General features: G+C 39.9%; 1 protein-coding gene across 1 annotated transcript in view; it reads left to right on the forward strand.

Annotated features, from left to right (window-relative positions):
- Positions 1 to 11,822, forward strand: part of MBD2 (methyl-CpG binding domain protein 2) — a 71,881-nt gene extending 60,059 nt beyond the window's left edge. Inside the window, exons 6-7 of the mRNA XM_089497394.1 lie at positions 7,895 to 8,039; positions 10,812 to 11,822. Coding sequence (XP_089353520.1) covers positions 7,895 to 8,024 — 130 coding nt within the window. The 3' untranslated portion in view covers positions 8,025 to 8,039; positions 10,812 to 11,822. The remainder of the gene's footprint in view (positions 1 to 7,894; positions 8,040 to 10,811) is intronic.
- The last annotated feature ends 4,191 nt before the right edge of the window (positions 11,823 to 16,013 follow it).

Raw genomic sequence — 16,013 nt, forward strand, 5'->3', positions numbered from 1 at the left:
AATATGGCGCCGGCCGTTCCACACGGCCGGCACCATCTTTACGTATCGGACGCTGTGCGTCCGAACGTGTCGCGGCGTCTGTGACGTCGCGAATGCGCCCCTGGCGCCTCGCAACGTCACAGAGGCGCCGCTTAAAGAAGCTCCATTTTGGAGCTTCTTTTTCAGTCCATGCGGGAGCCGCGCGGTGTGGCTGCTGCGGCTCCCGCACGGAGCAAACGGCGGCGGCAGACCGCCTCAAAGCGGCGGTTTATAACCCGCCTATGAGTCTGGAAGCTGCACCAAAGCCACGATCCAGTCCTAAGGACTGGAGCGCAGCTTTGGCGCGGCTTCCAGACTCTTAGTGCGCATGCATCATTTAAACAGCATACCTCCAAAGTGATTTGAAGCAGCTTTATTTTGGCCTGTCTGTATGGGGCCATAGATTCATCTCCCAATCCAGTTGGCTTTGTTTGTTGACTAGGGAGGGGTGCCATACTGTTCTTTGATCAGGTGGCCATAGGTCTTGGATTGGCAACACTGCTGCCCCTCTTCCTCTTAGGACTCCTTTTATATGAAAAAAAGCCCTTGGGTTAATGCAATGTAGGGCTTTTGTTCAGCTTTCTAATATCCTGCATTTAAAAGGGAAGCATTCAGCAATGAAATGACCTGCATTTATGTCTCCAATATAAACTGTACAAGCCAGGAAATGATTTGCCAGACTATGCATAACATTTTCATTTCATTTTTGCGAGCAGAGATGGAGACCAATCTTGGGCAGCTAAACTGATTTTCATGAAGTTGTTAAAAGTTTAAAAGTTTGAATGCTGAGCAGCTATTTGAAACTGGAACTATTTGAAACTGAGAGCAGAACATAGTGACATGATGTCTTAAATCCAGAAAAATCCTTTCTCTCTTTTCATTTTGAAATGTATTTTGTCACAGTACTATCGACCATCTTTTAAAAGTTCAGGACTAAGCACTTTTTTTTCGGCTTTGCTATATCCTTCCAAGAGTGTAATGGAAGCATAAAAAGTTAACACAGCATGGTTTTTTCCCCTTATTATTTTTGCCTCCACTAGGAAACAGATACCTCATAAAAAGAAATACAATATTCCAAAATTTTTATAGCAACTGACATTCTCAATGGCTACCAGGAGAGGGCACACTTGGATCATACATCTTTTAACAGCAAAACCCCAATTTGTTCATCAGAAAAATGGCATGCTAAGATCTTTGGAAAGTCATAACCACTTTCCCTTCCTTCCTCCATGTCACACTTACACTGTCTTATTATTATTTAATTATGTTGTATTATATTTGCATTGGCCGCTGTTGATTCTGTTGTATATTGAGAGACGTCTGTTTCCACAGTGCTGCTTCTATAAATTACCACTGGAAATGAAGCTGAACATTTTAATGGGAAAGTCATTTGCTTCAGGCCTGGAGTTCTTATTTAACTTGTAATGATGTGTTTGCACTTAAAAGCATTTTGTCAACTCCTCCTCCATCTTGATTTTGCAGGCTGTGGCTCCTATCTCTGATAAAATACATGAGACAAAAGTTTGTGAAATTGTAGCTCAGCAGCAAACCACAAAGCTCTTTGGGGTCTTCTCCCAACAGATCTATATTTCCTTTCCCACTCAGAGGAAGCCCATATGCTTCTGTTAGAAGGAGGATATTTCTATGTATTTGACTGGTTTAATTTATATCCCACCATTCTGAAGGCAGCTCACAAATGAGACTGTTTTTTTTAAATGCAATAGATGCAATATTTAAAACATGAATAAACAAATTATGATGGTAAAAAGAGCTAAATTTAAAGTGATTTAAAGATAGATCATTTTTTTAAAAAAAATTGCAGCGCAGGCTTGGAAGATAATTTATGAAGATTTAAATGAATAGTGGAAGTTGTGAATGTAAACGATGTATATGAAGAACTATGTATCCAAATAATGAGTGTTGAATATTATGGGTTTTTTTTAATGTTTAAATGGTTGGAACCCATTGTGAATAATGTTTGGACCTTACACTATCAGTATCATGCTAAATTTATCTATTTACCTTTCATAAATAAATCTTGAACAAATAACAGGAAATGAGAGAAGGCTTTCCTGGTGGTTGGTCCTATGTTCTGTAACATCTTTCCTAGGTGAATCTGCATTGTAGAAATAATGCAGTTTGACACCATTTTAAATGTCATGGCTCCATATTCCAGAATTCTTTCATCTGTAGTTTTGAGAGGCACCAGCACTCTTTGGCAAAGAAGGCTAAAGACCTTGTAAAATTACAAATCCCAGGATCCCAAATGTGGAGCTACAGCACTTCAAGTCGTATCAAACTGCATTATTTCTACAGTGTAGATGCACCTCTACATTGTTTAGACTGGCATCCTCCTTGCAATCCTTTTGTAGGGAAGTGAAGAGCTTTTTGTTTTGCCAAACCTTTGAAGGCTGACTGCTCAGGAGAAAGGACAATTTAATGGGCTGTGCTATTTATGCTTGTTCTTTTAAATGGCTATTCTCGCAGTTACTAATAATTTTACTAATATTTTAATTATATTTGAACTTTTGTATGACACACACTTTTTTAGCTGCATCTATTTTAACTTACATAAACTGCCTTGAGTTCCTAACTGGAAAAAAGGTGGTGCTGATCATGATCATGATAATACAGATACAGATATAAGTGTTCATATTAATTATAATTAGCATCCCTTTGGTATGATACAGCAAAGGGCATGATTGCAAAAATGTGAAGTTCTCTGCCCCATTGGACTGACAAGTTTAGGCCTGATCTTATTGTGTTTGCAACTAAGTTTATCACAGTAGAGATACTTTTAATATCTGTATGCCTTCCTTTACACCAGGGGCAAGAATCTAGTTTCCTGATGTTTTTGGACTGCAACTCCCAGCAGTCAAATACGGATTTTATATTTTCTAAAACCCATCCAGTAGTGTCTGCCATTCTTTTATGTTTGCTCTATAAATGCCAGTGGGTGATTTGGCAAGGCTCTTTGTCTAGCGCATGGCTTTTAAAGCCACATTGGCTCTGGAAATGAATTCATTTTCTCTCTTCTGCCATATGCATGGAGTAGGTTTGTTTTTGTTTTTTAGCTCCCTGATCTATATTTTGCTGAACTTTCCTTGCATTGCCTGTGTCATGCTCAAAAATAAATCTCATTCATCAGCATTGACATTACTGCCCCCCAACACTACTAAAGCCTGACCCAGTGTGATGTACTGAATGGAAAGATAAAGGGAAAGATCTGTAAACAGCACATAAAACATCTTTATTATTTAGTGAGATGTGTTTTACTGGGCACATTTCTAGCCCCAGCATGAACTTGATCTAAGGGTTTTGAAATAAACCAGAAAGCATGATAGCTTCCTATCTTTGATACAGATATAGGAGCTTTAAAGGCATTATTTTGGCTGAAGCCAGATCATATCTTTTTCAAATTCTTGACATTTTAAAGGTCTTTTGGGAGAAGAGGGGCTTATTTCATTGATGTGCCTCCCTCCTTGCCTGCATTGGTTACAATAATTCGTAATAACTTTGATCTAATTTGTTGTACCTTTTATGCTGTTGTAGTAGTAGTAGTTATGTGACATCATGTCGACTTTGACTTGTGGCGAGCCTATCATAGGGTTTTCTTGGCAAGATTTATTCAAAGGAGGTTTGTGATTGTGTTTCTCCTAGCGTGAGAAAAGGTAACTTGCCTTGCCAAGGTCACCCACTGGATTTTTCATGGCTGCATGAGGATTTGAACCCTGGTCTCTTACACTCTCAGCCCAGTATTCAAACCAAAACATCATGATGGCTTTCTTATACTGCTTAGAACACACTTTCTTGGATCATATATAAACCAGTGGCTGTCTTCCCCTTCTCCCTTCTCCTCTCTCTCTCTCTCTCTCTCTCTCTCTCTCTCCCACACACACACACACACACACACAAACATTGTGGGAGAAAGGCAGAATATACATCTTTGAAATGAAATAAATAAAACAAAATGTCTGTTCAAATGCCTAACCAGTGCAAAAAAGAATGAACATCAGCATTAACATGCTTCCTGCTTTTGCCACCCATTCTTGAATGATACAGGAAGGGGCATTTAATTTTTCTTCTACTGGATTTAGCCCTCTGTCTTTCTCAAACATACATGGGCTCCCGGGAGCTGTCAAGTTTCTCATTGGGGGGTCTGTGAAGACTTGAAGGCTTTTCAGCTCACCTCCTCCCCATAGCAGAACAGCCATGTGACAGGAGTCATCATCATCATCATCATTATTATTATTATTATTTCAAATCTTGAGTTATGTCTTGGGAGGACCACAGCAACAAGAGATATTTAAAGGGGCTCACTGGTGAAGAAAAGGTTAAGAACCATTGCTTTAGGGCAAGAATGGAGAATGTTTGGTCTTCCACATACTGTTATATTGAAGCTCCCATCATCTCCTGTCACTAGTGGTGCTGGCAAGCACAGATGAGGGTTGTAGTCCAACAACTCCTGGAGGGCCACAACACACCCCATTCTATTCCATTACGAAGCTGGAATAGAACTTACCTCTGTAGCACCTACATTTCTATACTGCCTCATACTGAAAAAAGCAGTCTCTAAGCGGTTTACAATGTCTAAGCCAATTGCCCCCAACAAGCTGGGTACTCATTTTAGTGACCTCAGAAGGAAGCCAGGCTGAGTTGTCTCTGGAGTTCCTGGCTGGAATCGAACTCACAATCTTGTGGCTGTGAATGTTTGGCTCCAGTACCTGCATTTAACCACTGCGCCACCAGGGCTCCCTAAGATCTACCAGCTTTATTTTTCCCTGTTCTGTTTTGCAAAGATAGCTGCTGGGATTGAGAAAAAAATTGCATAACACCATTGACAGATAAGGCAGATGAGAGGTCTCCAATTCTTCAAATCATGCAACCTTCCATATGCTATATTTTATAGAATGGGGTCATATTAAAGAAAAGTGCATTTGCAAAAGTTCAGTTTCCATTTCTAGTTTTGTTAAAACCACACAGGCTTTTTAGAACAATGAGGTCTTTACTATTCCCCAACAATGGTCCATCACAGTGAATTGTGAAGAATTCCCGACTGGCACCATCAAACTGTACATTTGGCTTGAAAGGCCTCCAAGGAGAACATTGTTCCTAAATCTAGTAGTTCCGCATTCATGTTCTTCCTCCAGGGAAAGAAAGAAAGAAAGAAAGAAAGAAAGAAAGAAAGAAACAGATAGGCAGCAGGAAGACATATTCTCTCTGTTTCTCTTTCTCAGCTTAAAGCAGTGGACAATGATTTCTAAATTTTGGCACGTTGAAATTTGTCTTTGGCAAGACTACAGCTGTTTTGACCTCATTTCATGTGACTAAAAAGCATGTTCACATCTTGTTTTTACAATTTCCAGTGAATATATGTGTGTGTGTGTGTATCGGTCTTGTTCTACAAGGGGGTGTATCTGTATTGCACATTGTATCAGGTTAATACCACTTTAACTGCTTTGGCTCCATCTAATGGAATCCAGGGATTTGTAGTTTGGCAAGGAACCAGCGTAGCATAGTAGTTTGAGCATTCCATTATGACTCTGGAGACCAGAGTTTGATTCCCAGCTCTGCCATAAAACCCACTGAGTAACCTTGGTCAAGTCACATGCTCTCAGCGTCAGGGGAAGACAGTGGCAAACCTCCTATAAACAAATCTTGCCATGTCGCCATAGAGTCCGCACAAGTCAGAAACTTGAAGGACTTAGATTTCTCTGATGCAGTGGTTCTTTAATTCTGATTCTAGAGCCCCAGCCAATGCTCAGGAATCCTGGGAATTGAAGTTCCAAGCATTTGTAAGATTAGAATCTATTAGAATCTGTAAGAATCTATAAGACTAGAATTTGAGACTCACTATATTTCTTTCAACTACAGCATACAGCTTTCTGGTAGATAATTCTAGAGCCCAGGATTCCTTAGAATGGAACCACAGCAGTTAAAGTCCTAGAACTAAAGTCAAAGAACTAACTTTGTATTGTATGGAGGTAGCCCTGAAGTAAGGTGCGGTACAGAGCGCCAGAAAGAGGTGGCCAAGAGCCGCCTCTCTTTGCTGCATAGCCACGCCGCAGCAACCAAATTGCACGGCGTGACTACGCAAAAAAGGACCGCTAAAAAGCGTCTCCTTTTTGCGCCGCTGCAAAAAGCTGGCAGCGGCGCATGTACATCGCTGCTGTGCAGCTCCATCTGGAGGGCGCACAGCAGTGATGTCATCGCTATGCACATGAGGGGCGAAAACAGTGAGGGCAGGGTGCGCCTCGCACATGACGAGGGCGTCCTTTGGGCCCGTCTGTACCGGGCCTAAGGGATACCAAAACCTAAATCCATTCACTAGTCTCAGCTGGAATAGACCTATTGAGTCAGCTGCTGAATGGCAAATCAACATTTATATAAATTCAATTGCTCAAATGAGAGTACCCTCAATTCAGACTAGCAATTGGAATTAAACAGTAGTTTCGATTACCCACTGTTTATTCCCTCATTAGGGAATCTGTTTCTCCAAGAGACTATGATCCTCAGCGAGGCTATTTTCAAAAATAGCCAAGACTTGGCTTTTTAAATTGGAATTTTGTTTGCTGTTTTTCAGAAAGCAGAGGTTAGCTGATTAATTATATGGTTTGTTTGGGCTGGATTTATTTTAGATTTAACGAGTGGTTCTTTTTGTGCGGCACCTTCAGAGATTTGGTTATAAAGTGAGATTTAAATGCTCAAAATAAAGTAAATACAAGCAGCTCATTTCATCCAAAAGTTAAGCATATTTAGGCTCAACTGAGTTCACTGTAAGTGCTAAGGATGTGCTCCTATATCTCCCATTGATAGCAGTAAAGATTTTAAATGGTGTTGGCTACAGTTGTGCGAACCTGCTGTGTTGTGCATTTTGGAATGAATGTAATAAGTTGTTTGAGGAGGGTAAGGGCTGTGTGTTGTCTCGCTTTGCACTATGTCATTTATTAGACTCTCATCTGTGGAATCAGTGGATGGCAGTGAGATTGATGTTGCATTCTCTGTGATGTCTCTCATTAAAAGAATCTCATAGCTTGCAGTTGTGTACGGATATTGAATTTATAAGAAATACTGTATATGAAAATAGTGTTCGTGCTGGCATGTCAGCAATAGGTATATTTTCTTGGTATTGTGAACACCCTGACTGTGCAGAGTGTTTGAGGGAAACTGAGCTCTTTTATGCACTTTACCTGTCCTTGGTAAAAGTCATCCATATTCTAATGTACAATACAGTCAGCCCTTCTTATACACAGATTTTTTATACATGGATTCAAGCACCCACAGTTTGAAAATGTTAAAAAAAAGTATAAATTTCAAATATCAAACCTTGATTTTCCATTTTTTATAAGGGACACCATTTTGCTATGCCGTTATATTTAATAGGACTTGAGCATCCACGGATTTTGTTATTCACGGGGGATCTTGGAACCAAACCCCAGCGTATAACAAGGGTCCACTATACTATAACAAATAGTCAACATGGTATGGTGGTTTGAACAATGGACTGTGATTCTGGAGATCAAGGTTCAGTTTCCCAGTCAGCCATGTAAATCCACTTGGTGACCTCGGGCAAGTCACACACTCTCAGCCCCAGAAAATCCTGTGATAGGTTTGCCCTTGAGTCACCTTAAGTCAGACACGACTTGAAGGCATACAACAACCACAGCAACAATACCAAATGGAACTGGGAAATGTTCTAAGAATGTGAGAAACATTTTCAGGAGACTAATTTTCTTAGTTTCAGGTTTTTACAGTCATTCACTATTAATTTGATATTGATAGTTTTGGTCTGCTGTTTTCAATTAGCCAATTTTTGTACCCACTTTTAAACTAAAGAGAGAATACTTCAGTCATAGATGTTTGAATTATTCTACAGAAAACAAGAGGAGCGTGTGCAGCAGGTACGCAAAAAACTGGAGGAGGCATTAATGGCGGACATCTTGTCACGAGCTGCAGATGTAGGCGACTTGGATGAGGTTGAGATGGACAATGGAGAAGAAGCATAAGAATCAAAGAATCAGGTACAGCTCATGCCCCAGAAGAAACAATCTGAAGAAGGACCATATTGTGTATTCTGCTCTTCACCACTATGATTCCACCAAGTGTGAAGTGCCAGCAATTTGTTTTAAGTGCCAAACAGAATGGGTAAATGATCTGGTCTTTCTCTTCAAGGGTTGTTAATGCTACAGACTATAGGGCCAAATGTAAAGAAGGAAAATAGATCTTGATAAAGGACAAGCTTTATGGAAAGCTCTACTTCAGGCTGCTGAAAGCTGGTTTAGATATTCTTTGGTGTTCAGGAACAGTGGCAACAGATCTTCAAACTATTCTGCTTCCTGTACAAGAGGGATAGGGAGATGTGGTCCTCTAGATAATGGTGGACTATCCCTCTCATAAATTCCAGCCAATGTAGCCAGTAATGGTGGGTTTGGGGAACTTTGGGTCAGGCCACATGTTCCCCATCCAACAACAGTGTCTCGTACAACCTTCACATTTCCCTTGCTTCAGAGATGCACAGATGCTGAATCAGGAGATGGCCCATCTTCTCAATTGGAGGAAGTATTGAAGACTGTTATTGGTGACACTGTAGTGAAGGTTCTTTATGGACTGCCTTGTTCTGTAGACCCAAAGGTGTCCAGATTTCAGTGGCGTGTTAGATCCTTTTTAGATTTTAAAATTATTCTTACAGCAAATCATGCACTTGGCTGGCAGTTTAGAACAGGTAATTTTAGAGGTACTCTTCTGGTACCTCTGAATGATTGCTACTGTCTCAAGAATCTAAGGTGTCAGTCAGCTTTATGCAATTTGGGACTTCAGTATTTGAGGGAACATTTCTTCCTATATCTACCTGCCTATATCTATCCGTCTGTTAAAAGCAGAATAACACATGGGAGAAAGTTATAATTTTACTTCCAGGCACTTCTCAGCTATAGTGGTCTGGTTGAGAAAGGCCCTCTTCTTGGAAATCTTAAAGATATTGATAGTATCCTCCTTCTAGTGCTAGGTTAAATACCAGCTGTTCACCCAAATATTTGGAGTTCAACTGAGTTCATGGGTTGATTTTGTTCTTCTGTTTTATTAAATTATTAAGCAGATACATTGCTCCTCCAATAGTGAAACCATTGCTTTCTGATGGTTCAGTGTACCCAAACTTAGTTTCATGCACAAAATTATTAAAAACATAGTATCTGTTTACCTTCAGGTGATGTGTACAAGATATATAAAAAGCATAAATGAATTTTGTTTTTAAACTTGAGTCCCATCTCCAGGATGTGTCATTATGTACGTACAGTCAGCCCTTCCTTTAGGCGGGGTATCCATTCTGGACTTCCCTGTGTAAAGGGAATTCCTCCTATGCTCAAGCCCCATTTAAATGAATGGGGCTCATGCAAGGGGCGGTGCGGCAGCGCCGCACCACAGGCGCATGCCCCATTGTTCCTTATGGGATGCGCCACCCCTTCTCCCAGTGCGGCTTTCAGCATATGCAAACACAGGAATTCCAAAATCCAAAATAAAGCAAACAAACAAATCAAATCTGAAATCCAAAACACCCAAGCATTTCGGATGAGTTACGGATAAGTGATACTCAACCTGTATTCATGTTACATTCAATTCTGAACAAAAACAATACAGTGGTACCCCGGGATACGAAATACCCAGGTTACGAAATTTCCGGGATACGAAAAAATCCCATAGGAAATAATTGTTCCGGGTTACGAATGTTTATTCGGGTTACGAAAAAAAAATTTGGTGCTTTTTTCGGCTTTTTCGCACGAAACGCGGCTTTTCCCCATTAGCGCCTATGGCGATCCGGCTTACGAAGGCTTTTCGGGTTACGAACGGCGCCCCGGAACGAATTAATTTCGTAACCCGGGGCACCACTGTACATCTCTTCTTTCCCCTACTCTACAGGAGTTATGGGTGTGCATTTCCATTTGAAATTGAAGATGAGTTACTTTAAACAGCTGGTGACTAGATTTATGGTTATGATTTATGGCTGGCTTAAATGGGATCCTCTGGTTGAGTCTCCACATTATTTGAAGCAGTGAGGAACAAGGAAAATGATGAAACTTGTTCTTTTCAGATGCTATGAAAAAGAGTCAGAAAAACAGTGACTGAGAATTCAGGTGGTCAACTGCTTGGGAGTCAGGGGCCTATTTCCCTTCCACAAACCCCTTGCAAACCATCTTTGTCCCCACAATAAGCCCAAATACCTCTGTTTCCCTCTCAATCCTTCTCAAAATGGCAAAATGAATCACTTCTGTTGCCATTTTGAGAAGGACTCTAAAAAAATATTTGGAGGTATTGATTTGGAGATACTTCTGGGGTGCTTTGGGAGTTGGCACATTTTCATATGTTTTCACACATTTGGGGGCAAAATGTATCTGAAAATCATACTGATTTTTTTTAAAATGGGGATTTGGGGGGATTTGAAGGCCACAGAGATGGGTCCAGGGGCCACATATGGCCCTTGGACACACCTTTGCTATACCTCCAGAATCTAGTATCATTCAGTGGAGCCTACTCCCAAGGAAATGGGTACTGGATTACAAAAAAATGAGTGAGTCAGTGGTGGGCAGGTATCAGCACTGAAGCAAGAGCAAGAGCCATCACAATCGGCAGAACTAGTAAAACTGCTACAGTCACCTGGAGGCTTCTGACCATGTGGAAGCTTAATCTGGAGCTCCTGTATGATATGGATTTTAACTATGAATATAACAACCATATAACACTGCCATTTTTAAAAAACATAAACCACTCTTTTCTGTCCTTTCTCTACATTCTGTTTACAGGTATTTTAAAAAAAATACTCCCCGAGGAAATTCCTGGAAGCTGGAGGCGCTTTTTTTTCCTGTTGGTCTTTCATGATAAGAAGAAAAAGACCAGTGCACATTTATATAGCTTTCTGGTAGCATTAAAAACCAATGCCATTTTTGGGCTCTTTTTTTTTTATGTATATATCTTATTAAAAGAAAGAATGAAAAGAGGAAGAGGAAGGAAAAAAAGACAAAGTTACACTTTATTTTGTGTCTAAATGACTTCAGAAGTCTCATTTTTATTTTATTTTATTTTTTGTAATGTTGGACAGTTCTCTAAAACAGAAGCTGAGCTTTCGATGCTAGATTGAAATCCTACCGGAACTGTTATGACTAGTACTTAATATTAGGGGTGTTCTTCCCCATTTTTTCTTAATCTCTTTGTTCTTACAACAATGGATCAGGCAAACAGAATATTTCCCCATTTTATAAAAAAAATATTGTGAAATGATGTGTTATATATAGATATATATAGATATATATATATAAAAGATTTTTATACTGGAGGTGAGTGGAAACATCTGTAAATTAACCCACCATCATTCTCTAAAGATAATTATATTGAAAGTGACTGCATTTTTTAGACTGTGATGTGCTATAATTTAAGGCAAGTCAGTGCACTTACTGCCACTCATGCCCAGATGGTAATACTGAGCATTAGGCAGAAATCATGTGGTCCAGTGAGTTGAGTGCATCCAGGAGACCTGAATGTCAAGTGTCTGATTGTGATGTTGCACTTCTAAGAGCCCCAGAAGGAGATATGTGTCTCCATCAGTGGTTTCTATTAAGTTCATTGGGACCTGGATGCACACAGTGATGTGGATTGGGTTGCACATTGGTAAAATGTGCAATTTTTCCACGCCAGAGTTGAGCAACGTGCTCATGACCTCTGCTCTCCATTTACAAAATGGAGGGGAAGTGACCTACCTCACAGGGTTGTTGTGAGGATGAACCTAATAAAGATTATAAAGCACTTTTCAAATTAAATGGTCTACAGAGTGAATGGGTAAACAAACAGTGAGATATCATCACTGGTTGTGAGGGTGAGGGGAGGCCATAGCTTGGTGATCAGATATTTGCTTTCTATGCAAAAGGGCCTAGGTTCAACCTCCATTTGAAAATATCACAAATACAGTGGTACCTCGGGATACGAATTACCCAGGTTACGAAATTTTCAGGATACGAAAAAAATTAATTTAAAAAAACTGTTTCGGGTTAAGAAAGTTTTTTCGGGATACGAAAAAACTTTTGGTGCTTTTCGGCGCGATTTCGCACCAAAAAGCGGCTTTTCCCCATTAGCGCCTATGGGGATTCGGCTTGCGAAAGCCTTTCGGGTTACGAAATTGACAGCGGAACGAATCAATTTCGTAACCCGAGGCACCACTGTAGTTGGAATGGAGAGGAGCTGCATCTCAGATTGCTTCTGACTAGTTAGGACTAAGGCAGATGAACAAACAAACAGACATCTACCCTAATACTCCCATTTACCGTTCACTGCCAAAGTTTTTGATACTTTATTTATTGAAATGATATCCCACCTTTTTCTCAAGATGGGATTCAAGGTAGCTTACCATAATTTTTTTTAAAAAATGTCAAGCTAAAATATTAAATTATATAAATTGAACTACATCCCAATATTATTTGTAAAATTTGGCTTAAAACACACTTACCATTAAATAGATTCAAAAAGCAGCATAGAATCATAGAATTATAGAGTTGGAAAAGATTACCTAGTTCTTCCTAATGTTGAGGTGGCCCTCAGACCAGTGTTTAGAGGATTGCTAGTTGAGGAATGCCATCTTTACAGATTCTGAAACTAATTCCTTCCTGGGCTTACATCTGGATAGAAATGTGGTGACCCATTACATTTTGCCCTTCTCGAAATTGCAATGCTGTTTTCAGCTCAAGAAAGAAAAGAAGAAAGCAGAATATGAAAATATATTTGAAGATGGATATATGTATTGAGATAAAAAATGTCTTTGGAAATGTATGTTTTGTGGGAGGAAATCAAATTTTCATTTAAAAAATACACCTTTAAATGTGGATCTTTGTACAGATTTTTTTCTGGGGGGGGGAATGCCGATCAGTGTGAAAATGAGATCAAAAGGACTTTGTGATTCAACACATGCAGAAATGTTCTAGATTGACAAATAAGCTAATTCTTGCTTTTAAGGCAAGGTGTTTAGCTACCTGTCCTCTGTCATGGTTTCCTAGCTTACACCCCGGGAAATAATAGCTGCTTTGTGTTCCCCACAAATCAGACTTGTTGGGAGCTAAATTGGGAGAAAAGCTGATTTTGAAATACAGTCCATGGAAACTCATCCATTTTGCAGTCGAGCCTTTCAGGATTTCTTGGTAGCAGGGAAGATGTCCTTATTGCATGGTGATTTTTCATAAAAGCCACCCGTAACAAACACACCGTGGTGGATGGATTCTAGTGGCTTTATAATAATGTACATTGAACTACTGTCGCTGGAGCTGTTTATCTTAGCCTCTACTTTTTCCAGCAGTCTCTCCTGGCCTAGGTTGTTTCCAAATAAACCATTGATCACTGTGCTCCTCAAAGTCTTGTAAAGCAACCTGTTTTGTGGCTTTCCCTCTCCTGTGGTGACTTATTCTTAAGACGTCAAAATGGAAGCCCATGAAACATACATCCAAGAGTTGCAGGGAGTACATGAAATTAGGGCTTTGTCAATATAGGCTGCTATGGTGCATTCAGCCAAAAAAAGATGTCTCTGATTAACCAGCATTTTATGTGTGTGTGTGTGTGTGTGTGTGTGTGTGTGTGTGTACATACATATATACACATTGAGCGGGAGGGAAGATTTTACCCATCATTGCCCAGATTGATGTTGATGACACTGGTTATGATTTGAATGAATCAAAAGTTAAATAAAATTTGGTTCACATCAGTTCCATGCAGAACGGTCACACATCTGCACATTGTAATTGTTGTGTGCCTTCAGGTTGTTGGTGAACCTGTCATGGGATTTTCTTGGCAAAATTTATTTCAGAGGGGCTTTGACTTTGTCATCCTCTGAAGCTGAAAGAGCATGACTTGTCCAAGGTTATTGTGGCTTCCACTGTCAAGTAGGGATTTGAACCCTGGTCTCAAGGATCCTAGTCCAACACTCAAACCACTACACCATGCTGGCAAGCTTGCATGCAAAGATTTATGTGTTTTTCATTTAATATATTCCACTTTTCTCCATATGTGGGATCTAAGGAAGTTCACAATGTAGCTTTTCTAAAAATACTTCAAATATTGGGATGCTAATGGAAGTCTGAGGGCCCTTTCATATAACACAATGATAGCACTGTTATCATGCTTTAAATGCCATGATTCCAGCCAATGGAATCCTGGGATTTGAAGTTTAGGAAGGGTATTTAGAACTGTCAGGAGAGCACTGTGTGACCAAACTACATATCCTAGAATTCCACACGAGGGACTCATTGCAAGTTAAAATGGAATCATAGTGCCATAGGGTGTAGTATGAAAGAACCCTAAATTTCAGGTTTGATCAAGATTAGATCATGAATTCTAAACCAGGCAATACAGAAACCTCAGATACCCAAGGTAGTTGACCAGCTCCAAAATTTTACAACATTTTTTGTTTTGGTTCCATTTAGATTATAGCATTTGTGGAAATTGTTTCTTATCCACGCACACTATGGCTATGTGCAAGTGTCCCCTTCCAAGGAGGTGTGTGAGATTTTTGGAGAGTACATTCAGTGAGCTTGTAGAATAATGAACCCAAGCCAGTCTTTATACATTGGCACAAGCAACCAACTGAAATAAACAGTGCTTTCATGTAGTTGCTGCATAAAGTCAACACAGTCTATTTGTATTCAAAGAGACAGCTGTGTTAGTCCTTTTTAGCATAAAAAGACATAACAGAAAACTGACTCAGAATTTCTAGCATAAGCTTTCATGAACTTAGTGCAATTTATCTGATGCACCTAGGTTGCCAGGTGTTCCTTATTACTGTGGATCTGTCTTATTTCACAGAATCATAGAGTTGGAAGAGACCACTAGGGCCATCCACTCCCACCTCCGGCCATGCAGGAATTTGAAGGCCAGAAAGCTTGTACTTTATATGACTGACAGGTGTCCCTTATTATAAGACATGTTTCCTATTTAAGATCTGGGAATCTCTTCTTTTTATACAAACTGAATATGATGCCCCAGATCCTATACTTTGGGGTGTGGGCCTTTATAAAGACAGAAGTATGTACATCATTTGCAAATGTCCATGCTGTGTTAATTTTATAGAGAAATAAGTGGCTGGGTTGATTGAAATCAGTACTTCCATTTCATAGAATCATGAAGTTGGAAGAGACCACAAGGGCCAACCCCTTGCCCTGCGGGAATGACAAGTAAAGAACACTTGAAAAATGCCCATTGAACCTCTCTTTAAAAACCACCCAAAGAAGGAGACTCCATTTAGTATTTAGACCAAACACAAACTTGTTCATAGCTCTATCCTGACTGTCAGACCTGCATGTCATGAATTTTGGTAGTCTGTTACTGCTTTTTTGAAAACTTAGCAGCATGCATCCTGATCTGCACTTCATTAACTTTTTTGGACTGCAACTCCCAGAATCCTCAGTCAGGATTCTGTATCTGATGAAGTCCATAAAGGCTTCGGTTAGAAATGTTGTCTCCCCCCCCCCCCCCCGTTAGTTTCAAAGGTGCTTCTGGATTTCTTTACGACTGATTTGTGCTAGTGAAGGTAATTGTTTCAATGCTAGGAGACTTGCAGTGGGATGAGATTGCTAACAACAGTGGACCCTTCATATCCACTGGAGTTTGGTTCCAGGATTCCCTGTCATACCAACATCCTCTCAAGTCCCCATATATACAATGGCCTAATAAAATGGTCTCACTTACATAAAATGGCAAAATCAAGGTTTGCTGTTGGAATATATATATTTTCCAACAGCAAACCTTGATTTTGCCAGTTTATGGATGGCTGAATCAATGGATAAAAGAATCCATGTGTATGAAGGTCTGGCTGTATTACAATATAGCTGACTAAGGATTGTGGGAGTTTCAGTCCAAAAAAGATAATTGGCTCCTGGTCAAGACACATCGAAACTTCATACATGCATACATACATCTTTCTTATACTGTATTCATATGTTTCATTCATCTTGGCAAAACAGCTCAACCTGTTA

Source organism: Sceloporus occidentalis, unplaced genomic scaffold, assembly GCF_023333645.1.
Source record: "Sceloporus occidentalis isolate IW3139 unplaced genomic scaffold, rSceOcc1.0.p SCAF_1, whole genome shotgun sequence".
NCBI classification, from domain to species: domain Eukaryota; kingdom Metazoa; phylum Chordata; class Lepidosauria; order Squamata; family Phrynosomatidae; genus Sceloporus; species Sceloporus occidentalis.